Here is a 26,100-nt window from a genome sequence, read left to right as displayed (position 1 = left end):
CAAATTCTGTTTGCACTGTCAACAAGATGTATGGGGAGACACGATGTTGAATAACAGTGGACATTCATTTTTGTCTACATATTTCTAATAAACAGTTGAAGAAATCTCACTGCTCTCTTGCTCATAACCAACAAATCGGACTACTGGGGAATCTGAAACCCTGGCTGGTGATTGAACTTATACAGATGTGCTGAATACTTTTCTTTATTTTGTGACACGCAGTGGAAATTCATTTTTAATACATGCGTTATGTGTGGGGTGACGTCATGCAATAAAATTTGTAAACCACCTTAGCGAAGCTGGAAATTCCGAGATGCTCAGAAGTTGTGACGTCAAAATCTTGGGAAAAAAATACAACTTTAATAGGTCTTAAAGCAATTTTAGTTGCTCACATGCTTTTTAAAATTGATCGGGAGTCTCAATTCTTTTTCTGGAGGTTGAACACACTTCCTCCCTCAATGATACCCTTCCTCTTTCCTCTTGCCCATGACAACGACAACAAAAAAAAAGCATATTCAATAATATGCTTCCTGTTTTCACGCCGAGCTGCGTTAAAATAAAAGACATGTTTGTCAGTTCCAAGTTGAACACTAGCAAAAATGACAACTGTAGTTTGACGATAATGTAACCATGTGTAACCCGTGCACCTGATTCTTCAATTCGTAACGTTTTATTGCTGTTTTTCTATTTTAATCGCGATATTTTTTTTACGAATGTACAAACATACAAATATGTAGACAAACGGCCTATATGACACTTCTTTGTAAGGTACAAATGCTGAATAAAACCAAGCTTATAAAGACCGGAGCGTTTGATCGTTACAACGAAGGTGACAGTGAAAACGTCATAAAGCAGTTTACTTTGAAGCGTTGGCGTCGATTGACCGGATATGTGTGACCGTTGCGGAGACGTTAACGCCGCTGGTGCTCGTTCCCTGTGATCATGGCTGCACAGGACCGCATCAGCCATGTTTGCTAATTTAAAACCCAAAGGTTAGGGAAGTGTTGTTTACTCTTTTTTTTGTTTGTTTTATTTTTTTTTTTCGCGGTGCGGTCGTCGCTCCGAATCCTGCTAACACACGGGCTTGAGACACTCGTGCCTCCGCGAGATCCGCGGAATGAAAGGTTTGCTAGTTGTGAGTGAGATGTCGACCCAAGTTCGGAAAGCGCAAGGATGATGCTGTGCGAAAATTGCCCCTGTGTGATCGGGGTAAACAATGTAACTTAATCGGGCTGCTAGCTAACGTTAGCCGACGAACAAAAGGCACCGCGCACTCATCAGTTAAGAGGTGACTTGCTCAGCGTTCCCCTCTGAGGATCGGCAGCGCGGTGTGTTTACAAATGTGTAGACCCTTATACTGGTGGTCGTCGGGGACACAAATCAGCGCTCTTGTGGATTCTCTGTACCTGCGGCTGGGCTGTTTGTTGGCTAACATGGAAGCTCTTGGTGACTAAACGGAAAGGCGATCTCGGTTAGCTTCTTCGGCTAGCTTCGACTCGCTCGGTTCCATTGTGATTTAGCATCATAACCTTGGATCCGAGAAGCCGGCGTTCGCCCCGGTGAGAATGGAGCGGCGTTACCTGCCTTCTCGTAGGCTCGTCCTCGCACTTATCACATCTGCAAACGGGCAAGCGTCGCTCTGTGGCGAATTGTTCTCGTGAGAATGAAGCTAGCGTCGCTTAGCTAACGCGGCGCTCATAATGGCCTCGTTGAATTAGGAAATCAAGTATTTTGAGGGTAACTTGGCTTGTTATGAGGGACGTACGTCTGTCCTCTCTTGGCTTAATGTATTTTACTCATCATTTCGTTTTGAATCGGACAAAGCGGGGTCATGTGGGAGCGGCGGAGCTTGTATACATATTTAGTCGCGTCTTCGCAGCGCGATTGACAGACCTCTTGCGGGATTTAGTTCGCTTTTGCGTTGTGTATGGCTGGGCCTCGCTAGCATCTGCTCCTCGCCGTAGCTGTCTGCGACATTTTAACGCTCTTTCGGAGCAACATGGTGCTGGCGACAGGCTGCACTTGCCAACTTTCACGAGCGCAAACGCAGTTTCAGATTACATTAAATAATCGGGAAATCGTGACGCACGTGTTTAAAATCTTGATCCGTGTCTGCGTTTTTGTTGCTTTCGCACGTACTAACGCGTTTGGTGTTTTGTTTCAATAGATGGAGGCAAACAATCATTTCAACTATGGCACCCATTCCTCAGCAAACTCAGGACTGAAACGTTCCTCAGGGGATTCTCTTTATACTAATGGTTCCTCCGTGAGTTTCCCTCACCAAGGAAAAAGTATGTTGTAGATTTCATCATCCATCAACGAGAAGAAAAAAAGTTTTGTTTTGATTTCTCAAATGTGATGGCAGTGTTCCCTGCATTTCAGATATGAATGGCGAAATGAATGTGAATGGCGTCACTACTTCACTTGGTTCCGCTCCACCTACTTCCCAACCATCTTCCGGTCCATACCCACTTATCAGCAACCACCACCAGAGCAGCATGGGCTACCTGTGGGGCGGACATCCGCAGTATAGTCCGACCATGGCCACGTCTCCTGGGCATGGCTTGCATCAGAAGCAGCCTGCACCGGGCATGGTGCAACCTCAGTCACATCACTTCCAGGCTCAAGGGCAGTATCAACTGAATGGGGATATGGAGAGCTCCCAGCAGTCACCCTTGGCAGGCCCGTCAAACGTGTCGCCTACTAGTCAATTTTGGAACAGAAGTAACCCCGCTCCACAGGGCACTGCTTACCCTTCCCGCACAATGTATGGGACGTATGAGAGTCAGTCACATCCTGGCATTTCTCCACCACGTCACCACCAGCAAGTGTCCCCTCCGTCGTCACAGCATCAACCCCATTCCCACCTGCGAGCACCCCTTCACCTCTCGCAGCACTATGGCGTGATGTCAAACGGGATGCCATACTACCAGCTGCCATCTCCCCAACACTCAAAGCAGTCTACACCCCAAAGTCCCAGGGTGCAGAATTTTGCACCCCCGCATGATACAGAAGGGGGTTCCTCAAGGGGAATGACGTCATCATCGACCGTGCAGGACGGAGGATCTCCAATGAGCAGGGAAAAGCCCTCCCACGGTAGCACCGTGTCTACTTCCAAGCAAGGTGAGGTCTCAGCACATCTAACATGCATATCAAATCTTTACACAACCCTATTCAATTATCAGCTTTTTGTGATTTGTAAATAATGAGACCAGACAATTTCAATATATAGGCCATCTTTATGTAATTTATAGCCTGTACAACTCTGTATGGGGGGGGGGTTAAAAATAAACTGAGTTATGAAAAGGTAAAAACGTTGTTTGCACAAAACATTTAGAAGAAAAGGTGCCAGGAAAAGCCTTGTAAAGCATCCATCCATCCATCCATTTTCTTTGCCGCTTATCCTCACGAGGGTCACAGGGGGTACTGGAGCCTATCCCAGCTGTCAGTGGGCAGGAGGCAGGCGGGGTACACCCTGAACTGGTTGCCAGCCAATCGCAGGGCACATGGAGACAAACATCCACACTCACAGATGTGGGAGGAAACCGGAGTGCCCGGAGAAAACCCACGCAGGCACGGGGAGCACGTGCAAACTTCACACAGGTAGGGCCGGGATCGAACCCAGGTCCTCAGAACAGTAAGGCCAACGCTTTACCACCTGCTCCACCGTGCTCCCCCTTCTAAAACATCTAAAACAAATATGGGGTTAATTGTAGGCACTTTAAATACTGGCCAGATCTGCGAGGACGTCTATTTAGTGAGTTTGAATGCCCATCCAACCATTTCCCTTATCGGTTATCCTCACAAGTGTGCTGGAGCCTATCCCAGTTATCCCCGGGCGAGAGGTGGGCTACACCCTGAAAAGGTCTCCGGCCAATTGCAGGGAACGTAACAAATCACATTCATGCCTGTGGGCTATTTAGTCTTCAATTAACTTGTTTTTGGGGTGTGGGGGTAACCCATGCAGACGTGGAGAACATGCAAACTCCACAGGCGGGGCGCGGATTTGAAACTTGGTCCTCAGAAATGTGAGATAGATAGATGTCTTAATATTAACTGGCAGAAACATCCCAACTGTAACATGGTGTGCACGCTTTTCACCCGCATTATTTCTCTCTCAATCACTATGCTCACACTGTTTTGAGAATGACACAAGTTTTGATTTTTCACCAAATTTTCTGCTTTTCCCCCTCAGAACCATTACTTTGTTGTTTGTCTTTGACTGTTAATTTTTATTTTCTAATTTCCACGCTGGCAATGAAGTAATTTTTTTTTCTCCATTGCTTGACAGCTTGGTCATAATTTGTGTGATTGTGACTGCTTTTCACATATCCGAAGTGTCTTTCTGATATAAAGCAGGGTTTGTTCTGCAATGTTATGCATATTAAATGTCTTGTGACCTGTGGATAGTTGTTACTAACCAGCAGGGGACACTGTTTTCACTACAATGTCGTTGTCAGCCATTGAGAAAAGCTATTTTTAGTTCTCGTATTCATTCATTTTCCAGACAGCTTATCCACACTAGGGTTGTGGCTGCGCTGGAGCCTTTCCCATCTGATTTTGGGCAAGAGGTCGTGTATATCCTAAACGTTCCCAGTGAATTGCAGGGTACATGGATACAAACAACTATTTGCTCTCACATTCACGCTTTCAGGAAATTTAGTCATTCAATTCACCTACCATGGCTGTTTTTTTTCGGATGTGGGAGGAAACCGGAGTTTCTGGTCAAACCCAGACAAGCACGGAAGAACGTGCAAATTACACACAGGCATGGCCTGTTTTGAACCCAGGTCTTCAAAATTGTGAGGAAATATGCTAACCAGGGACTCCTTTTATCGCAAGTTTAAAAAAAAAAAAAAAAAAAGGCCTTGAAATATCATGATTGCACTATGTCGGACAATTGCAATAATACCACAGCGTCCCGTTTTTTACGGTTAATGGGCTTTTATGTGGTCAACTCAAATGCAACCTTATACAAGTTACTAAGGTGACAAGTGGATTGTGTTGACTGTATTATCAGAAAAAAAAATGTGTTGGTGGTCACTGGTGCTCAGGACAGGAAAGGACTTTGTGTAAGGCATGCTAATTAGGTATGTTCATTTACCGTAATTTCCGTCCTACAGCGCACACCGGATTATAAGATTCACCCAGGACATTGGTAAAGGAAATACCATTTGCTTCATACATAAGCCGCACCTCTGTAAAAGCTGCAAGTGCCCACATTGAAACATGAGATATTCATAAAGAAAGATGGAACACAGTTTTCAAAGTTTTAATACCTTAGATTATCTTAACATAGCAACAACAACAGTAGCATGGACAGGGCTGGTTAATAATAAAAAAACTGCCGCAGCAGCTACACAGTAGCGCAGCGCTAACATACCGGTAAAGTCACTTCCTTGGCACATATATTCCACTGGTCTCACTCTTACCTTTTCCGCTCGAGTGCCCCCTTGCGCCAGTTTGAAAAAAATGCAAAAATTAGCTGCATCACCGCTTAAGACGGAGCGTTGAAAGCGTGTGATAAAAGTCGTGCCTTATAGGCCGGAAATTACAGTACTTTTAATGCGATATGGCTCGCAAGCCATCGAAATGTTACGTAGCCTAGAAAGACAATTCTAGCGCTCGTGGTTGTTTGTAAACATGCTGCCGTTGTGTTGAACGCGGTATTGATCAGCGAATTCCAAGCTTTTTGGAGCCACGGCACATACCCAATGTCAGAAAAGGTATAGAAATTGCAGTATGTACTTCCATCAAATAGAAGACCATTAATTTGTTCTGTCTGTGACTGTGCCTCAGTGGAATAAATAGATGAACAAAGATATATTATTCTAAATGTACATTTGAGCAATTAAATACGTAAGTATACACTGTTAATGAACTGTTAATGCTAACCCTGTTAATGAACAGCTAATGTAGTCATTGAGCTATCTATCCTGTGATTGGATCGGTGATCATATACTTTTAACCTTGTAGGCTCACCCCCCCCTCCTCCCCCAAGTATTGTAGTGGACGACAGACATACTAATACATTTTCCAGTTCTGTTGAGTGGCTGTTAGTGTATATTACAGTATTTTCTCTGTAAAGATTTGCTTGCTATTTTTTGCTTCAAAGTTGCTTACACTTTGCTATAACACTTGTTTGAAAGCCAACATTCCAGTTTATACATATTTGATGCTGTTAACATTACCGTGAGGGGTTACGTTCCTTACACACCCACGAATAACAAAAATCTGCAAATAGATGCAGTATTATTTGTATGACATGTACATGATGTATGATATTTTGCCACCATAAAATGCCCTTAAAAGTCTTGAATTTTCTCTTAAATTGACAGCTTACTTTATGTGCACAATTGTTGTGTGACTTGTCCAATGCGTTAATTGGACACTCTAAATTGCCCCTAAGTGTGATTGTGAGTGCGACTTTTGTCTCTCTATGTGCCCCGGGATTGGCTGGCAACCAGTACAGGGTGTACCGTGCTTCCTGCCCAATGACAGCTGGGATTGGCTCCAGCACTCAGGCGGCCCTCATGAGGATAAGTGGGTCATAAAATGGATGGCTGGATGGATGAACACAAATGCATTGAGGACAATGTACACTCTACTTCAAAGCAAGGTCTGGGGATTTTGCCGGTCACTCCATTACTTCAAATCTGTTTGTCTGGAACCAGGATTCTGCTTCCTCGCTGGTGTTTGGTGTAATTTTCTTGTCGAAACACCCATTTCAAGGGCATATCCTTTTCAGCAAGGGTGCTCAATCGCGAGGCAGTCTTGGTCGATCGCGAGACGGCATGCCAAAAAAAAAAAAAAAAGTGTGCAAATGTGCACCACTGATGCAGTTTCTTCATAGATATTCAGCGAATATGCAATGCAAATTGAAAGTATAACATCCAGCTATTCGGTTTGTAGCATTTTGTAATGTGATTCAATAAGTGAGGGATGGCTGGTTGTTACAGCCAATGCCACAATAGACCCCTCCGTACAGGCCACTTAACCACGCCTCCTGAAGTGACATCACGCCACGTGCGCTGACGTAAGACAAACAGTAAAAATGGCAAATACAATACATTCTGAACTGAGACAGACTCCATGCTTTTGATTTCATTCAAATCAACGATATATTATAGATTGTAAATACAATACATTCTTAACTGAGAGAGACGCCATGCTTCTGATTTCATTCAATCATTCACACGTAGCAATGTTATGCTAGCGGAGAACGTCTCATTCATTTATACGAGACGTGGATTAAAAATCAAATTTAGGGCATATCTTCGTGCAAACACGGTCTGGTTAAGCTTCGGCCGCGAGCCAGCAAGAAATCAATACGTTTGTGCAGTCCGATCATCGCTAAATATCGCTCAACAAAGAATAAGTGTGACAATCGTTCACACGTAGCAGTGTTATGCCAGCGGAGAACGTCTCATTCATTTATACGAGACGTGGATTAAAAATCAAATTTAGGGCATATCTTCGTGCAAACACAGTCTGGTTAAGCTTCGGCCGCGAGCCAGCAAGAAATCAATACGTTTGTGCAGTCCGATCATCGCTAAATATCGCTCAACAAAGAACAAGTGTGGCAATCGTTTGCACGTAGTAGTGTTATGCCAGCGGAGAACGTCTCATTCATTTATACGAGACGTGGATTAAAAATCAAATTTAGGGCATATCTTCGTGCAAACGCAGTCTGGTTAAGCTTCGGCCGCGAGCCAGCAAGAAATCAATACGTTTGTGCAGTCCGATCATCGCTAAATATCGCTCAACAAAGAACAAGTGTGGCAATCGTTCGCACGTAGTAGTGTTATGCCAGCGGAGAACGTCTCATTCATTTATACGAGATGTGTATTAAAAATCAAATTTAGGGCATACCTTCGTGCAAACATATGTGTTCCGGTTGATATTAGATGGATTTAGTTGATGATGCGGTCTTCCACAAAGTTTTATCCATCGAAGGCATTTTTCGTACTGGGTCTTCGGTTTTGGAAAGGGTACGAATCGAAATCCACCAACTAGCCTTTCAGGATACCTGTCGTCACTATTACAAAGTCCCTGACTACACCTCTTAACCATATCTATTGTTAAATAACCCAAATACGCGATAAAACGCTAACAAAACCTATACTGGACCATGCAATGTTGTCTGAGAAAATGGCGGGAGCAAAAACGGGCTTTGGTCTATGCAGATCTCTGGCCTCTGATTGGTCAGTGACGCGGAATTCGCAATATCCACGGAGGGGTCAATTCACATCCGTACTGTAACAAATGAAAAGAAGAAGCCGTTGGTTTCTTTAGGCAGCACACTGACTTTCTCTAACAATGCTGCACAACCACACTTTTTTTTTTCCCCTAGTTAACCTGCCCCCCCCCCCACTCCCCGAGCGCGCTCTTAAAGACATACACTCAGTGTCCACCATCGCTGCTTTAGTTAGCAACACAGCCAGGGCAACGTAGAGCAATGACGAGCTCGACATGCTACTTATGTTTACTTTCAATATTAACGGAGAAAGTTAAAAAATAAATGTTGTTGTTTTAAAATGCAATGACTGTCGGAGTCTGTGAATAATCAAAGAAAAAAATGGTTAAACTGGATGAGATTTTCTTTTTTCTGGTCTGAAGCCAAAATAGAAAGGAGGATGAAATGGTGTGTAATTTTAAAATTCCACCTTGGCACAACCTGATCCAGGATGAAAGCACAGACAATACAGCGCACAAAATTAAGCTAATTCTGTATTTTAAATATTGGAGGCAAGATATCGTGAACCTTAAAATGGTTTGGGAGCATCATCACCACCCCCCATCGTCGGTAGCTCGCGACAGGCTGGCTACTTGAAAAGTAGATCTTGAGGTAAAAAAGTGTGGGCACCCCTGCTCTTCACCATACATCAACATGACTTCTGGCGGTATTCTGATGTAGTCAAACTGATCCATGATCCCTGGTATGGGATGAATATGACCAACAGCATAGTATGAGAAACATCCCTATACCACGATGCTTGCACCACGTTGCTTGACTTCACTGTGTACTCTTGACTTCAATTCAGTGTTTGCAGGACGTTTGACAAACTGGCTCTTGGGTCAAAAAAATAACACTTTTACTCATCAGTCCACAAAATATTTCATAATTTCTTTTTGAGCTAGTTGGTGTTTCCCCCCCCCCCCTTTGGCGAATTGTGACCATTTCAGATGGTCTTTTTCTTAACAATGGGACTTTGCGGGGGCTTCTTGCTGGTTGCTTAGCTTCACATAGACATTGTCTGTTACAGTATTCACAGAATCCGCTTTAATGACAAAAGTATGTAACAACACACAAGGAATTAGTCCCCGGCATTCGGTGCTGCCGGGTATGGCATTCATGTTGAGTACAGAGAAATCAAACTTAATGAGAAAGAAGAAGAATAGACATTCAATTAATAGGGAACTATTTCTTATCAGAGTCACAGTTGTGGAATGATGGAGAGTCTTCTAGCATTTAGTGCAGTTACATTTAGTGCGTCACCCCCCCACATTATGTTAAGCTTATAGAGAGTGCCCTGACCTGTTTGCGGTTCACCGTTATAAATCAGTGCAATGACAACTCTGCACAGGGTGCAGTTTAAAGTGACGAATCATGCGATAGTCTACAGTATAAAATTACTGATACTGATTGGACTAGCAGGGTGTGAGAGATTCATAATTTAATGACTTAATTGCAAGAGGGGGGGGGGAACAGTTTGAATGGCTGATAGTTTATAATTTGCATTGATTGGTAGCGCCTACCCGACGGAAGGAGCTGGAAGAGGTGGTGGCCAGGATGTGGAGGGACCGAAAGGATTCTGCCCGCTCTGGTTCTAGTTCGAGTGGCGTGCAAGTCTTCAAGGGTGGGTAGGATGGGATTAGGCTGTTCACAGATAGAATGCCCATCTGCTCAAGAAAAAAAATTACATTGCAAAACCACTTCCAGAATGAATTAATTTTGTAAGTAGAGGTACCACTGTATATTAATACTCCATCCATTACTCACAGATTTTCGTTATTTGCGGGGGTGTAAGGAACATAACCCCACCCCCGAATAACGGGGGAACACTCTGTTTTCATTTAACTACATTTTCCCCTGCCATTTTTGGAGTGAAATTGACAAATTATCCAAAGATGGCTCTCCGACTGGGAAACTGGGAGCTATTTTCATTCAATGCGCATGCCAGTGTTGGGAAAAAAAAATACAAAAAGGGGGCTTGCAACTACGATATTGAACTCAAGCAAAGCGCGCATACGCGTGAACATTAGAAAAACAGAACTTCGATATGCCTTCGTGCCTTCATGAGAGCTGTATGAGAACAGGCAATGAGCTGCGGGTTCGCCACTCCTGTTGATCTATATACATTTTAGAATCATACTGTTTTCTCTGATCTGCTGTGGTGCTGTTTCTTTCTCAGGGCCTATGAGGAAGGACGGCATTGAGGCAAACACCGGCTGCAACCACACAGAGGAGTCAGCTGTCGTTCTCAGGCCACCTGACTCATCCTCGTTTTCTGCCAGACATACAAGTGATCATCACGAGAGTTCTGATAAGACAACAGCCCAACCACCAGAGGGCGTCAGAGTTACTACAGTAAGCACATCTCCTCTAACAATGCTCATTGCATCTTCATCTTCCACAACAGCATCTCTGAATAAGTTGTCTGGTGATACTGCTGTCGAGTGTCCCAGTACGTCTCCTGGATCCACTCTTGGTACTTACTCTGATGTCAAATCTACTCCACCCCAGTCATCTTCAGCTGTTCCTCCTAGACATTCCTCACCTCCTCTCCCTTCCTCTTCTCCTACTGAGATAAAACTTTCTGTATCCAAGCATTTGCTGGTGGGGTCTTCCTCCTCTTCCTCACCTGCAACACATCCAAAGTTTTGTCCGCCTCCAGGCTTGACTGATAGTGTTTCCGGACCTGAGTGGGTTTCTTCCTCACCGTCATTTGAATCACAGGTGCATCATTCAGTTTCTGGAGCAATTACTGCTGTTTTAGCACCCGCCATTGTGTCAACATCTTCTTACTCTGGTTCTACACCAATATCATCTCTTCAGCAAATGGTTCAAGGCTCCAAGCCTCCCCCAACGCCAGCTGTAAAATCAGACGTAATGATGCAAGATTCATCAGGTAGCATTCATTCTTCAGTAGTATCCCCATTGCTAGGATCATCTCCTGCCATGTTGCCCTCAACACATGGAATTAAGAAACTTGCAGCCTTGCCCCACCATGACTCCTTATACACTGCTTCAGCTGTTGATTCTGGTCGAGCCGTTGCCTCTATTTCACCACCACTAAAGGGGATAAATTCACCCTCCCAGTCAGTCCATGACAATTCTTCAGGCAGATCGCTCGCTGCCGTACCGATACGAACCACGCAAGGCTCCAGGCTTGCACTGGTTTCTGTCCCTACTACCTTGGCCTCTTTGCCTCCTGTAACATCTTCCAAAATGATTCAGAGTTCCGACTCTGTGCACCATCCTGCCGCTTCTTCTCCTGTCAGTGTGCTAAATGAGATTGCTCTGTATCACAGTAACAATGGTAGAGGGCTAGTCCCTGGAAAGAGCAAAATGGTGGACGGTGCTCCCCCACATCTTGAGTCAGGCAAAGTAAATGTGCACAAATCTTCTGACCCCCAGAAATCGTCTGATCTTCCAGAACAACATGTGCAGACTGAGCGTCATTCCAGCAATTCACGGAAGGGGCCTGTGTCTACTGGCAGCGTTCTTGGTGTGCTAAATACAGAGAAAACTCTCAGCAGAATTTCAACGCCTCTTGACCATCCCAGTGCCAAACACTCCTCACAGACTGTTGAAACAAGTTTTGACCGCTCTTCCCTCACCAACTCCCAATATGGTGGCAGTTCACTCTGCAGCACGCCATCAAGAATCCACATGAGTTCCTTCTTAGACAAGTCCTTAGCTAACAGCACCTCACACATGCATGACGCCAGCAGCTTCGGCAACAGCTTCCCCCTTGGAAATGGAACTTCTCAGTTTGCCAGTACTTCTCATACAGAAGAGCAACCATCTTCAATTTTTGAGACAACTCGCAATGGCAGCTTGTCGCTGGATTATTCAAGTCTGAATGCCGTCCATGAGCGGGAGATGTCTGAGGCAGGAGAGTCCATGCTGGAGTCTTCCCTCAACAATACTCCATTTAGGCCATCTCATCCACATCACCAAGGTACTGTTTTGAATTATTAAGTCAAATAAACTGAAACTGAGCTTCTGTTTTCTTTTAGGTATCATAGATAATACTGCTCATGAAATAATACAATGTCTTTGTTCAGGGACTGAAGCGAGCTGGTCGACTGTTAGTCATGGTACACCAGACTCTGATGCCATTACACCCAGTGCAATCGAGATCATGACTCCCTCAAGTTTCAAGATGCGAGACGAGAACTTCATCACTTTCAGTACCCCAGCACACAGACCTGCTGTACATCCACTGCAGCCAGTCACTGATCAGGTTTTCTCAGACACTGCAGGACATTTGAAAACCCAAGGACAAACTTGTAAACCTCAATCTCCAAAGGCATTATGGATTAGAAAATCAGGTATTCAGTCTTCTAATATGATGGAAAAAAACTGTTACATTTAAAATCTTTGTAATATGCATTTACTATTTTTTTAAAGCTCCCGAGGAGGCAAAGAGAAAGCCCCGCAGTCGAACATCAAAGGGGGAGAAGGTCAAGGCCAAAGGAGGTGATGACAAAGAGGAGATATTCAAGGGAAGGAAGAGAAAGGCAACTCTTAGACCAGAACAGGCCAAAGGAACACTGGACGAATGTGGCCAAACTCAGCCTCCATCTGAGGAGATTGATTCAATCACAGCCACGATCGAAGCAGTTCTTGCCAACCCGTCAGCCATCACCTCTCCTTTTGATAAACCCAAGATGATGAAAAGAATGAAGAAACCTGAGCAAGTTAAAAAGGACATGACAACACTAAAAGATGCCGGTGCAACTGCCAGTGATGCAGAGGACAATGAAGAGGAAAGTTCCCCAGCTGGTAAAGGTGGGAAGAGATTTTGTTTGGATAAATCCCAGTTTTAAACAGTTCTGCATTGACCTTCTGTGTGTTCAACAGGTGAGCCCTGCAGGAGGAGGGTTGCAACAGAACAACAGGTCCAGTTCCCTCTGCTACACGGGTAACATACCGCTTACTGTTTACCAGGGCTTGATCTAAATGACTATCAGGTTCAGATGAGGTTTTTCTTTTTCTGAATGTTTTAAGAGCTAATCATATCCCTGAAAGGCCGTTTGTAGTCCTTTGACAGTGATATTATAAACCTCTCTTGATGATAGATGGAAGCGAGAGATCCGTGTCAAGAAGATAAATGATCGCATGAAGGGCGAAACCTGGTATTACACACCTTGCGGAAGAAGAATGAAGCAGTTCCCTGAAGTTATAAAGGTAATTTTAACAGTTCCAGAACAATCATGAAGACATTTGTTGTTGGCAAATATAATTGATCGTCATTTTGATTGTCGCTCAGTACTTGAAGAAACACCAGGGTGGCGTTGTCACCAGAGAGCACTTTAGCTTTAGCCCGCGCATGCCTGTCGGAGACTTCTACGAAGAAAGGGAAAGTCCTGAGGTTATTCACGTTTCAATTTTACGCATTTCATAACTTTGGATTTTTTTTTTTTTTTTTTTTTTTTGAAAACAAGTTTTGAAAAACATCAAACAATGAAACATTTTACTTTATTTGTGATGTGTTACAGGGTGTGAAGTGGTTTCTCTTGGCTAATGAGGAGGTTCCCTCAATGATCATGGCTATCACTGGCAGGCGAGGTCGACCGCCAAACCCTGATAAAGAGAAAAGCAGGGTTCGTGGACTGAAGGCACGGCAGGCCCGCCGGCCAGGTAGACCCCCCAAGCCAAAGATGATTGACTTCCTTAGTAAAGTTGATGCCAAGCTATTGAAGCGACTTGAGGATAAGGGTGAGTGACTATGATGATAGATTTAGGTTGAATTAACGTGTTTGGCTATGGCTTGTGGTGGTGAAAGCATAAGCTTTATGCAGGGAACATGACATTCAAATATTTCAAATATTGTATTCTACTATTCTAGAAGCACTCACAGAGGAAGAAAAGGAGAAAATGACAAAAATCAAGAAGAAGATGAAAAGGAAGGTTTGTACTTTAAATTACTTGGATTGTAAATTTGATGAACATTGACGGTTCCGGTTTAGCTGTATTTAGGCAGTTGACTGAATGATATTTTTGCTATGGTTAAAAAAGTCAGAAGTTAACACACTATTTTCTCAGTACATCAGTAGCTCTGTGTACCTTTTATCCATCCATTTTTCGAGGCGCTTATTCTCAAGGGTCGCGGGAGTGCTGCAGCCTATCCCAGGTTGTCAACGCGCAGGAGGCAGGGTACACCCTAAACTGGTTGCCAGCCAATCTCAGGGCACATAAAGACAGACAACACTTACACTCGCAATAACACCTATGAGCAATTTAGAGTCTCCAATTAATGCATGTTTTTGTGATGTGGAAGGAAACCGTAGTACCTGAAGAAAACCCATGGAGGCACAGGGAGAACATGCACATGCAAACTCCACACGCAGGACCTCTGAACTGTGAGGTTAACGCCACTCCGCCACCATTTACTGTGTAGCAATTGTTTTAGAGAACTATTTACTTTTACTTGAGTCACATTATTTTCAACAGTACAGTTAGTACTATTGTGGGTCGTGGCCTTGTTGTGTTCACAGGCGGAACCGCGAAGCACACGTAATATTGGCAAGGAGGTGATCCGCTCGTACATTTTTCCACTCGTAGATTAATTGGGAAATGTGTGGCTACAATTATTTAATTAAATGGATTGAATGTTGTTAATGATTGTCACAACAAAGATTGAACTAACTTCAAATACAGAGCCTATGAAACGGGAAAATATTTCACTTAATGTTTTCCTGTAGGATGCATTTGGGATTAGCGTTTGAAGTTGGTAATAGTGAAAATTTATAGTTTTAGTCAATTCTTGTACAGAATGAGAGTGCTTAAAGGGGAGGATGCTATTCATGTGGCACAGCTTGAAGCAGGCTTCAGGTGCAGGTGGAGATGGGCCTCGCTCAAGATGGAGGCCAGAGTAAAAAAGCAAAGAAATGAGGCAAATGTAATATTAACCTTAAAAATCAAAAGTATTCTAAATGTTCCTAGTAGTTGATGATAGGGGTTGGCATCTCCGCATTCTTGTCTAATTCTGCTACTGTATGACGTACGTAGGCCAGAATAAGGAGACGGGAGGATGCAAACAATAAGAAGATAAGAGAGGACAAAAAGAGAGCAAAGGTATATTGTTCAAAATAATTTTCAATGGCCTACATCAGTTTGCTCACCATCTGTCTGTCCTGACCTTGTTTCTGCTATAGCAAGAGACCAAGAGTAAGGAAGTGAAGGCTGAACCCCCAGATCTGACAGCCCCACAGACAACGGAGCCTGCATCAGAGTCTGTTGAGGAGCCCAAGAAGCCTGGTCGGCGAAGGTCTGTCAAAATTGAGGTTCCTCCTCCAATTCCGCAGACAGATGAAGAAAGAATTGCCCAGGGCAAGAGGGTGTTGAGTGCTCGTAGTAAAGCCAAGGCTCTGGCCAAAGCTCAGGCTGAGGCAGAGGCAGCAGCTCGGGCCGCCTTGGCAGCCAAAAAAACTGCAGAGAGGAGAGTGCAGACTCAGAGACGGCTGGAGGAGCGCAGGAGGCAACAGCTAATTGCCGAAGAGCTGAGGAAACCCACTGAGGACATGTGTCTCACTGACCACAAAGTGAGTTTGGGGGAAATAAACACACACACAAATTTTGTTGTATACTGAATGAAGACTTTTCAGTTCAAAAGATGAACACAAAACAACAATTTAGAAATTAATCTTTGCTTTCATGATATTTCCATCAAGAAGTGTTAAAAAAAGCGTACCTGTTTTGGAACCATCCACTTTTCATGAGTGGAAAATTATTGTAACATGTGACTAACGGGGAGGGGGGGGGTGTAGTTGCTCAGGTATTGCTTTTTAGACTGATTCTTTACAATATTGCTCATTTTTGGCTTTGTGTTTCGCCTGTGATAACGGCATTTGCTATTATGCAAACATGGAGACATTTTCTAACATGAACTGTCCGTGGGAGAAAGGAAAACCACTATGAACCTGAGCGAAGAGGGAAAATCAATCTTAGCTATTGCAAAAAACATTGGGCATAGCCAATACAACAATTTTGAATGTTCTGAAAGATAACCTAGTCGGGCACTGAGCAACACACATCGAACCCAAAGACAGCAATCAGTAACATCACTCCCTGGGTCCATTGATATCACAAGCCACAGTTTGAAGATTTCCAAACCACTCCTCAGACAAAAGAATCAGAACACCTGACAGGATTAAGCAAAGAAGGTCAGAGATGAGCTACAAAATTACCGGGACAAAGTTTTGTGATCTTATGAGACCAAGATATCCTCTGGCAAAGTGACGTAAAGGCCAAAGTAGAGAAGGTCCTTGGGTTATGAACAAATTGGGTTCCTTTGGTGGCATTGTATCACGAATTTCCATGCAAATCAGAATTATCCCTTTAATACCTCCTAAACAACCCATAAATCTTTAAATATCCAAATCTATGTAATATACTTCATATGAATAACAAATTAAAAAAATAAGATGATGTACTTACCATCACTGCTGAGATGTGCCTGGATGAGGAGGAGGAGGAGGGGAGCTTAGCCAGTCCTCGCTGGTGGTAAATTCCTCCTCAGCATCCTTGCCTTTCTGCTCTTTGAAAGTTTGGAAAATAGGCCGTACCTTTTCCAGAATGAGCGTTAGGCTGAAAGAAAGCTTACATGAATTCTTAACCTAGAGCCATATCACAAGTATTTTTTCAATCTAGATTAGGATGAAGGAACGCTGCTTTGTGATCACTGTACCCTTCATAGGTACTGAACTTTTCACGTGGTCTAAAATACGGACTTTGTCCTTAATGGTCGCCACGGCCGACCGTCGTCATCTCTGATTTCTCCGACCTTTTGACGATATCCAGCTTCATGTCCATCGTAATTGCCTTCCTCTTGTTTGGACCAGCATTGTGAGAAGATCCTGCTTTCTTTTTGGGGGCATGATGTGAAAAAGGCAAGGATAATGAGAAAATTATGGCGTACAGACAGACACTGTACACTATGGGGCTGGAAACAAAATGCCGGCAGACCCTCAAGCTTCCTAAAGTTGAAACGGCGTAGATTGACTAACGCGTAACTTGAGGGCCTCCTGTACGGAGAAAGAAAGGATCCGCTTGTGAGCCAAAAAACACAAGATTGTGAAGAATGGTGAAGTTAATGCATTGGGGCTAGCAGCTTCTATAAAGCTCTCATTAGCTCTTTATTGATTATCTATCTCATGATGGGAGCATAAGAATGAATTCTGAATTTTGTTTGATAATTTACAAAATAAAAATTGCTCCAAACTAATTTGAACAAGCTTCATCGTGGAACGAGACAATGACCCAAAACAACAAACGGCTTCATCAGGGGTAAAAAGTGGAGGGTCTTAGACTGACCAAGTCAATCTCTGGACCTTCAGCCAATAGCGCATGCATTTTACCTCCTGAGTAGGAGACTGAAGGGAAGAACACGGAGAAACAAACAATAACTGAAAAAGGCTGGAGTAAAGGACTGGAAAAGTATTACACATGAGGAATGCAACAGTCTGAAGTCAAAGGGATGGAGGTTTGATGCACTTAGTGCAAGTCAGGGTTATGCCACCAAATATGAAATGTTACTTAATTTAAGTTAATATTGTCTGTTCCAATACCTTTTCTCACTTGAAAAGTGTCTTCAGTTCACAACAAATAATTAAGGAATTGACCATGCCGATACAATACTTTAGTGAAGGACTGTGTGAATATTATTTAGTTAGCTTCAGTGCAGATGTCAAGTTTATAATGGCCTTTCCTTTTATAGCCTCTGCCCGAGCTGTCCCGTGTCCCTGGCGTGATTCTCTCAGGCACTGCCTTTTCCCACTGCCTGGCTGTGGTAGAGTTCCTTCATGGTTACGGAAAGCTGATTGGCCTCAATGTACCCAAGGACATCCCCAGCCTTGCAACCTTGCAGGAGGGTTTGCTCGACATGGGTGAAAGCAAGTGGGAGGTCCAAGATCTCCTCATAAAGCTAATGGAAGCTGCACTCCGTGATCCTGGTCTGCCGTCATATTATCAAGTGTGTAATTGTTCAGTTGCTTGAGTGTTTATTGGTTAACGCAGTCCAATTTAGGTTCTATTTTTGCTTTTTATTCTCCACTAACAGTCTGTAAAGATCCTTGGGGATAAGCTGGTTGAGCTCCAGCTGACCCGCAGCACAGTTTCAGAGGTACTTCGCATCTTTTTGGAATCTCATGGCTACGAGACGGAGGTATGCAACACATTGAGGACCAAATCCTTTCATGCCTTGCCTCCCGAAACCAAGGCGGCCGTGCTGGGTTTTGTAGTGGAGGAACTCAACAGTAGCAACATAGTTACAAGGTTTGAAGAACTTCTCATGCTTTCTTTTTAATGTTTTTTTATTTATTTAACACCTTAGTAAAAATGTTCTCACATCCACGTAGTGACATTGACAATACACTGGAGAACATGGTGACCTACAGGAAGAACAAGTGGATTATTGAGGGGAAACTTCGCAAGTAAGACACACATTCTTACACCCCAGATCAAGAAAATGCAGTAGTGTAGATGACTGATGCGCAATGGTTTCTGTATTGTAGGCTGAAGGCTGCCCTTGCGCGGCGTACCGGCCGCTCAGAGGAAGAACTGGGTTTAGAGGAAAGGCGGCGCAGTGCCCGAGTGGCTGAAGAGGAGAACCTCGACCTGGAGGAGAGTGTTGTGGAGCGGAGCAGCCGCCGTGGTCGTAAAGACGAGCCTAAAACAAGTGATGTATGTATGCTTTAAAATTATAAATGTCGGAAACATTTTACACATTTTGACATCTATTCTTCTCCAGAATGAAAGCCCAACCAATGCCAGCGTCCATGATCTGGAAAGGCAGATAGATAAGCTAACCAAAGTAAGGGAAAATCTTTGGAGAGAGATGTATTTTTTTTTTTTAAATCTGTCATGTTCTGTCAAGTAATCCTCAACTCATTGGTTATCTACAGCGACAGGCATTCTTCCGTAAAAAGCTGCTTCAGTCGTCTCATTCCATGCGGGCTGTAATGTTAGGCCAGGATCGTTTCAGGCGAAGGTACCTGGCTCTACCTCATCTCGGGGGAGTTCTAGTTGAGGGTCCCGAAGAGCTTCTGAGTGAGTTTGATGAATACTGTACACTAAATGAGAAGTGACTTTAAATAAGTCATTGGTTTAACATTTTTGCTTTATTATCCATGTGCTTGCGTCACAGCCTCAGGGGACGTTGTTATCGCAGAGGTCCCAGTCACATTCCTCAAAAAGGAGCCCAAAACAGAGGAGATCCCCGTGGCCACTACTCCACCTCATACTACACCTTCCTCACCTAGGCCTGCTCCTTCTCAAAACCAGATATTGTCCCCAGAAGAAGACCCCCTCCCTGGGACGGCGTCACTCATGAGCAGCCAAAAAGGACGAGGACGGCCCCGAAAGATCAAACCAGAAGTGGAGCTCCACCTCCGCACGGCAAAGATCCGGCGCCAGCGTCGTAGCAGTGTCAGATCAGCGGCAGATGATGGGCCGGGGTCTCCGGTCACCACGTGCACTCAAGATCTCTCACAGTCTGCTTTCTTGAATTGGCTCAGCCAGTCTAGACATGCAATATCCAACGATGCTTACACAGGAGAACCTCTAGAGGGCACTCAACCAGAGGATTGTGTGAGGGATGAGGCAGAAAATCAGGGCCAGTGTTTTGAACAACCAAGTGACGAAAACTCTCCAAGCGACCGTCAGGTGGCGAGTCCTCAGCCCACACTTGATACTTCACTGATACAGGTTTGTTTCTCAGTAGATCATAATGTAGTTGGCATCTATTAATGCATCGGTTTTGGGAAACAGTGATTTCTAGTTGCAATTTCTCTCAATTCCTCAGCCGGACATACCCGTGACATCTGTTGCCGAAGCGTCTCCTAATCTCAATACCCCTGCAGCGCTAGAGGAAGTTCCCGCTACAACACAAGCATCTGCCAGTCCTGATTGTACACCTCCTCTGCCTAGTCCGTTACCTTCTGCTCAAATGGCTCCTGCATCACGGGGACTGACCACCCGCGCCAGGCCAGGCCGCAGGCGAAGAAGGGGGAGTAGAGGCACTAGCCCAGCCCGCAGGGGGCCGCGTGGCGCTGCAGGCAGAGGTCGCCCTCCAGCTTCTAGTTTCCAAGAGCTGGAAAAACAGTATTTTATACAGTTGGTGGTTAAGCCCATACCAGCATGTAAGTAGGACATACGTTAAATAGAATATTATTTTAACGTCACTTCTCTCACCACAGTATTTGTGAGAATTAATACAGTTAATGATGTCCTGTATAATACTGTAATTATTGCAGCAATGGTGACTGGCTGGTGGTGGATCAAGGATCCAGAAGAATTATTTAGCACACTGCAGGCGCTCCATCCACGAGGCATCAGAGAAAAAGTGCTTCATAAACACTTGGCCAAACACATGGAAAGTTTAAAGGAGATGTGCAATAAAGCCATCAACGGTGAGCATGAGCAGAGATGCTTGAAACTCTTGCACATGAGGTGTTTATTTGATGTATTTTAAATGTTCTCGCTTCCTAGATCCTGTGTTCAAGTTCGAGGAGCAGAAGGAGGGGCTGCTCGAGGCTCTGCAGCAGCCTTGGCAAGTACAGGAAAAAGCAATGGAGACTGACAACAGTGCCCTTCGGTGGGTGGAGGACCTGGAGCAGCGAGTCATTGCTGCTGACCTACATCTGAAGGTTAGCAATCGCAACGACAAGATGATCAAGCGTGGAGGAATACAGACATTAGAACACAAGAAACTGCTTTTATGTTTTCATTTCCTTAAGGCTCCTCCTCAGAATATAGCCACTGATGCTGAAGCTAACACAGAGGCACCAGCTACAGAGTTTCAGGTAATTGGAAAACCTAATTCTACAGCAACACACAAAATATTTGGCTTAACTTCCAACCGTCTCCCCTTTTTTTTTTTTAGCCCTACACAATCCCCGAGCGGGACTCCACCCGAGCTGACCTCCAGTACTACGAACATGACGCCGACCCACGTGATGACTGGATCATCCGAACCAAGAAGGAGTGGTCTGGTCTGCCTCGCATCGCAACTCACCCCCTTGACTTGGCCGTTCTGCGCCTTGCCAATCTCGAGCGGAACATCGAGAGGCGCTACTTGAAGGAGCCGCTCTGGAACCCAGCTGAAGTGATGCGCCTCGCTCCTCTCACGCCAACACCAGGAGAAGAGCAACCTATGGATGTCATCAGGTAAGAAGAAGAGAATGTTGGGTTTTTTTGTATGCGTCTAATACTTATTTTGTCTCCTTTGTCTTGTTCCAGTCTGGAAAGTGAGATTACCTCCAGGCTCAGAACATGGCGGCAGGCACTAGATCGCTGCCGCAGTGCCCCTCAGTTGTGTCTGTGTTTGCTGCAGTTAGAGAAAGCTATTGCCTGGGAAAGATCGGTGACTAAAGTGGTAAGAATGTTGATATACATAACTTTCAGGTAGTGGTGGGTGATTAATTGATTTTTAATACGAATTCATATGTCAGTTTTCATTTTAGTGACTGAGTGAGTGACTTTTTGTGATTTTCTTCATAGCTGCAAACAGAGAGGAGATGGTTTCCAAATGCAGTCAGTATTGTTGCCAAAGTAGTGAATATATTTTGATTTGTTCAGTCACAAAGTGATTATTTTTTTTAAAAAAAACAAGTCGTGAAATTTTGATTCTCGCTTAGAACCAGGTAACATAAGTTGAAAGGAAGGGAATCACAGCATAAGTTGCACATGGCCAATGTGGCCTTTCATATGCTACCTTTTAAGTTTTGTTAAAAAAAAAAAAAAAAAATTCCCACCATCAATGATCCTGAACCATTAGCAACGCAATGAATAAAATGATGGGCCGATATTAATGTTCCTGCAAACATACATACCTCCAAAGCCTTCTGTCACAAAGCATCACAATAATCAATTTTAGCAGAACAAGATTGTTCAACTGTGTCAATTACTGTCATTATCGTTTTCTAAAAAAATTGCAGATTTTAAGAATGGGCAACTGTTAGACTGCACAGCTTCAGCAGAACGAGGAAACGAGCAGCATTATGCAACAAGAGGCAGGCATTTTGATCGTTCAAGAGAGTCAATACTTTTGTTCTTGTTATTTTCACCACTTTAAATTGGTTAATATTTCGTAAAATTATCAGGAAAAAGTGGGGACAGACTAATGGTATCGATTTGTGAAAAAATGTTGACCACTTTTGGACATTTCAGACAGCGACCGGAAGTATGAGCTGCAACAACAAATCATTTAATTAACAATTATAAAATTATTCAGCTAATATTTTGACAGTCATTTTGAGACATTAACTTTGTCAAAATCTTGGAAATTTCAGCTTCTTGCACTAAATACTCTGATTTATGTAGTCCTCCATGAAAGCTCTCATTATATTTAAAAGAAATTTGCAGAAATTTTGCCATTGAAAAAGACAGATAACCTTTTTTTTTTTGCTTATTTTCAGAAAACAGACCAAACTGAAAAAATAACTGAATCATAATCATTTCATACTTGTGCATTTTATTTGCAATTTAGAAGTGGGATTTTTTAAGAGAGGGCTAATCATTTTGTTTTAAAATCCCAAGTCCTCAATCAATCGAAAAAGTAATTGGCATTATTAAAACAGTTACTTGGAGTCCTAAGCCGTATTACCCAGCCCTACTTTGAGCTCTCCGTGGTTTTCTAACTTTCCACTTTTGACGCTTTGCTACAGACATGCCAGATCTGCAGGAAAGGCGACAACGACGACAGTCTGCTGCTGTGCGACGCCTGTGATCGCGGCTGTCACATGTACTGCCTGAAGCCCAAGATCACCCAGGTGCCCGAGGGAGACTGGTTTTGTCCAACTTGCATTGTCAAGGTCAGAATCGGACCGAGAAGCACCTTGACATCAGCTTGCATTATGTAGTTGTTCTTTCTCAGTAGATGGTCTCTGTCACTTATGTGAGGGGTTATTTGCCTCTTGTGTTCTCTCAGGAGGAAAGCGCGTCACCAAACTCCAAAAAGCGGACCAGGCTGAAAAAGAAGCGTTATGAGGAAACCGGCTCTGACGACGACACAACAACACGGCGCAGCGCTGGCATGGCGACACGGCAGAAGGAGGCAGCGACCGCCGTACTACCGGTAGCTTCTTCATCCTCGCGTCCTTCAGGAGAAGGAGGCGCGGCCAAACGCCGTCGCATGACAACTCGTAACCAGCCGGACCTCACCTTCTGCGAGTGCGTCCTGCCGTGATTATTCAACCGCGCTCCTTGGTGAATCGGTGTTAATGCTTTGTTTTTTCCGCCAGGATCATCCTAATGGAGATGGAGGCTCATGCAGACGCTTGGCCATTCCTTGAGCCCGTTAATCCCCGCCTGGTGACCGGTTACCGCCGCATTATCAAGAACCCCATGGACTTCCTTACCATGCGAGAGAAGTTACTGCAAGGAGGGTAAGAGCGCCACACACTGAGCAACGGAAATGAACGCAACATGACTGGACATTCGTGAGCAAATTTGCAAAACATGCCACATTTATTTGGATAGTCCATTTCATACATAAAGGTAATGCAATGTGCTTTACATGGTTTAAAATCAACATACAATACAAATAAAACATTTAAAACGCTCGATTACATGAGGCACCATTTATGTCCAGCGCTGATTTCTCGGATTTATCCTCATCTGATGAAGAAATAGCAGTATCTGTTGACAGAATAATACTTCCACTTTGCGGGGAGCGAGCTCCGGAGTTCGCTCGGCCGGGGGAGCGACCTCACAGGTCCGCCACTCGGTGGAGCGAGCTCGACAGACTCCACGTCATTCCACCCGAAGAACCATCCGAATATTCAACATTATTTACAACCCAGCGTCGGAGCGAGCTCTCAGCTCCGCCACTCGGCGGAGCTCAGCTCACACCTCCGCGGCTCAGCGGCATTATTTACACCCACAGGTTCAAATCTGTATGGAAGTATTCCTCCGTCTTCCGGATCAACCGATACTGCTATTTTTTCATCAGATGAGGATAAATCTGAGGAATCAGCGCTGGGCATAATGGTGTCCCACGTAATCGAGCATTTGGAAACCCACGTAACACGTTACGTCCGCCCACGTAGGTCATGTGACTCCCGAAAATGACAGTACCCCTGAAAATTCGCAATTGTCGGTTAAAAAAATCTCAAACGTATCAAGTGAGAGAGGATTTCACATCACATTGTCAAGATAGTCCATATTACATGACCTTTTGGATAAATTGTTAATGCAAACCACTGGAATTCCCCCTTAAGGTTAGTTGCGTTTGCGCCTCCCATTTACGATGTCACTTCCGTGTCCCAGGTACTGCAACTGCGAGGAATTTGCAGCGGATGCTCAGCTGGTCTTCAACAACTGCGAGCTGTTCAATGAGGATATGTCCGAGGTGGGGATGGCGGGACACTCCATGAGGTGCTTCTTTGAGAGCCGCTGGGCAGAGTTCTACTCCAACAAGGATAAATAGAAGCCTGCAAATTCCCACCGGCGGTGGGTCTGATGACTCTTTGGTGCTGTCACCAATCCTGCAAGAGATGTTACTGCTTAGACTGTCTGGAGGTTTCCTCCAGCTGTGTGTATTTCTCTCGTGTGTAGATATCTCTTGTGTAGAATTTTTTTTTTTTTTTTTTCCTTCTTTTGTTTGTTTTTATTTTCTTCCCCCCACCAGGCTCATCTTTGGGCCTGCAACTGAACTGACTTGAACTTCATTCCCAAGCACCCTCACTTCCCTTTTCATTGGTTCTCACCGCGTCCTCTCAAGAGTCCCGAGTCTGGACAAAGCTTTGCGTCACTCCCCTCTGGCTCTGTGGGGGGGGGGGCAGGCACTGTCGATTTTGGCTCTCCCATTTTTCATTGTGTTTTTCCAGCTGAGCGACTGCGTATTGGACCTGCTTAGTAACTCACAGAAAGAGCTAGGCCATTTCTTTCATGTTCAAATGATTTATGTGGTCCTATGCCTAGAAGTTTTTTTTTTTTTTTTGGGCTCTATATTTTTATTATATATTCTATATATAAATATATATGAAGATGATAGCTGGGATTATTTAATAGCAATAGCTCGTAGTGAATGTGTACAAATGACCTCCTAGATTTGTCTAGACGATTTATGAAAGCGGCCAGTTAAAACGAAAAGAAACCACGAGTAGGATTTGTGTACCCACCATTTTGCCACACACGCATTCACACGCCGCTGCTGTGTGAAAGACACTGGAGGACTTTTGATGTCGGGTCGGTCCATGTGAATTTCGAGTTAAGCAGCAGGTTGTATACAGAGTTGTGTATATAACTGTGCTCCTTGCACTAGTTTCTTCTTTAAGAATCCGTCGTAGAGGCAACCAACACTGAACGCTCGCTCACACGTTGAGAAGACAGATGTGCGTGTAAAATACGCATGTTGTAAAAGAGTTATTTGTCTGAAAAGTTGCAAACATCGAAGGTCGGTGGTCATCTTAATCTTGTACAGAGTAGTATTGGAGAAAAGCTCAGAAACACTGGCTACATTCCCGCCCGGTTACATTCCTTGCCGTTTCTGTCAATATGTGCTGTTGATGGGACGGCGTACGGTGGGGAGGGGGGGGCACAAGATCGCTTGTGATGCGACTGCGGCAGGACCACGCCGCAGTCCGGCTCTTATTTAAACTTTCTTACACTGACCTCAGATCAGCTCGTACAAAATTCTTCCTTTTCAAAAACAAAAAAAAAGACCAGAAAACCAAATGTGGTGTTATGTGACTTTTTAATAATGTACAGTTTTGGTGACCTGAAATTTTGTTCCTTTATATTTTTAGGACCAATTCATTTTTAACAGGATGTATTACAAGACTCTGTTGTATTAAGGTGATGTAACACGTGTGCATCTGTAGAATGTACTGTGAGTTGAATAAAAAAAAAAACCCAAAAACTCA

At 44.1% G+C, this 26,100-nt stretch overlaps 1 protein-coding gene across 7 annotated transcripts; it reads left to right on the top strand.

Moving 5' to 3' along the window:
* Nucleotides 1-838: 838 nt before the first annotated feature.
* Nucleotides 839-26,100, top strand: baz2a (bromodomain adjacent to zinc finger domain, 2A). Of its 7 annotated transcripts, XM_061843312.1 has the most exons (31): nucleotides 839-992; nucleotides 2,168-2,291; nucleotides 2,383-3,123; nucleotides 10,416-10,591; nucleotides 11,642-12,188; nucleotides 12,295-12,561; nucleotides 12,641-13,021; nucleotides 13,094-13,154; nucleotides 13,312-13,420; nucleotides 13,503-13,604; nucleotides 13,732-13,951; nucleotides 14,082-14,143; nucleotides 15,245-15,310; nucleotides 15,391-15,777; nucleotides 17,952-18,206; nucleotides 18,294-18,508; nucleotides 18,592-18,666; nucleotides 18,748-18,916; nucleotides 18,984-19,046; nucleotides 19,138-19,282; nucleotides 19,380-19,939; nucleotides 20,013-20,373; nucleotides 20,488-20,643; nucleotides 20,723-20,880; nucleotides 20,971-21,036; nucleotides 21,117-21,400; nucleotides 21,473-21,608; nucleotides 22,900-23,046; nucleotides 23,163-23,404; nucleotides 23,476-23,619; nucleotides 24,503-26,100. In XM_061843312.1, exons 2-31 carry the CDS (start codon nucleotides 2,168-2,170, stop codon nucleotides 24,660-24,662), a joined length of 6,579 nt encoding a protein of 2,192 aa, XP_061699296.1. In that variant the 5' UTR covers nucleotides 839-992; the 3' UTR covers nucleotides 24,663-26,100. The 7 variants fall into 7 exon arrangements, with proteins under 7 accessions (XP_061699296.1, XP_061699253.1, XP_061699263.1 ...); XM_061843269.1 differs by having other exon boundaries at nucleotides 10,416-12,188; nucleotides 20,037-20,373; XM_061843279.1 differs by having other exon boundaries at nucleotides 988-1,124; nucleotides 10,416-12,188; nucleotides 20,037-20,373.

The sequence above is a fragment of the Syngnathoides biaculeatus genome, chromosome 2 (genome assembly GCF_019802595.1).
Source record: "Syngnathoides biaculeatus isolate LvHL_M chromosome 2, ASM1980259v1, whole genome shotgun sequence".
NCBI lineage: Eukaryota > Metazoa > Chordata > Actinopteri > Syngnathiformes > Syngnathidae > Syngnathoides > Syngnathoides biaculeatus.
The sequence above is the reverse complement of the archived record's forward strand: the minus strand, read 5'-3'. Positions and strand labels throughout refer to the sequence as shown.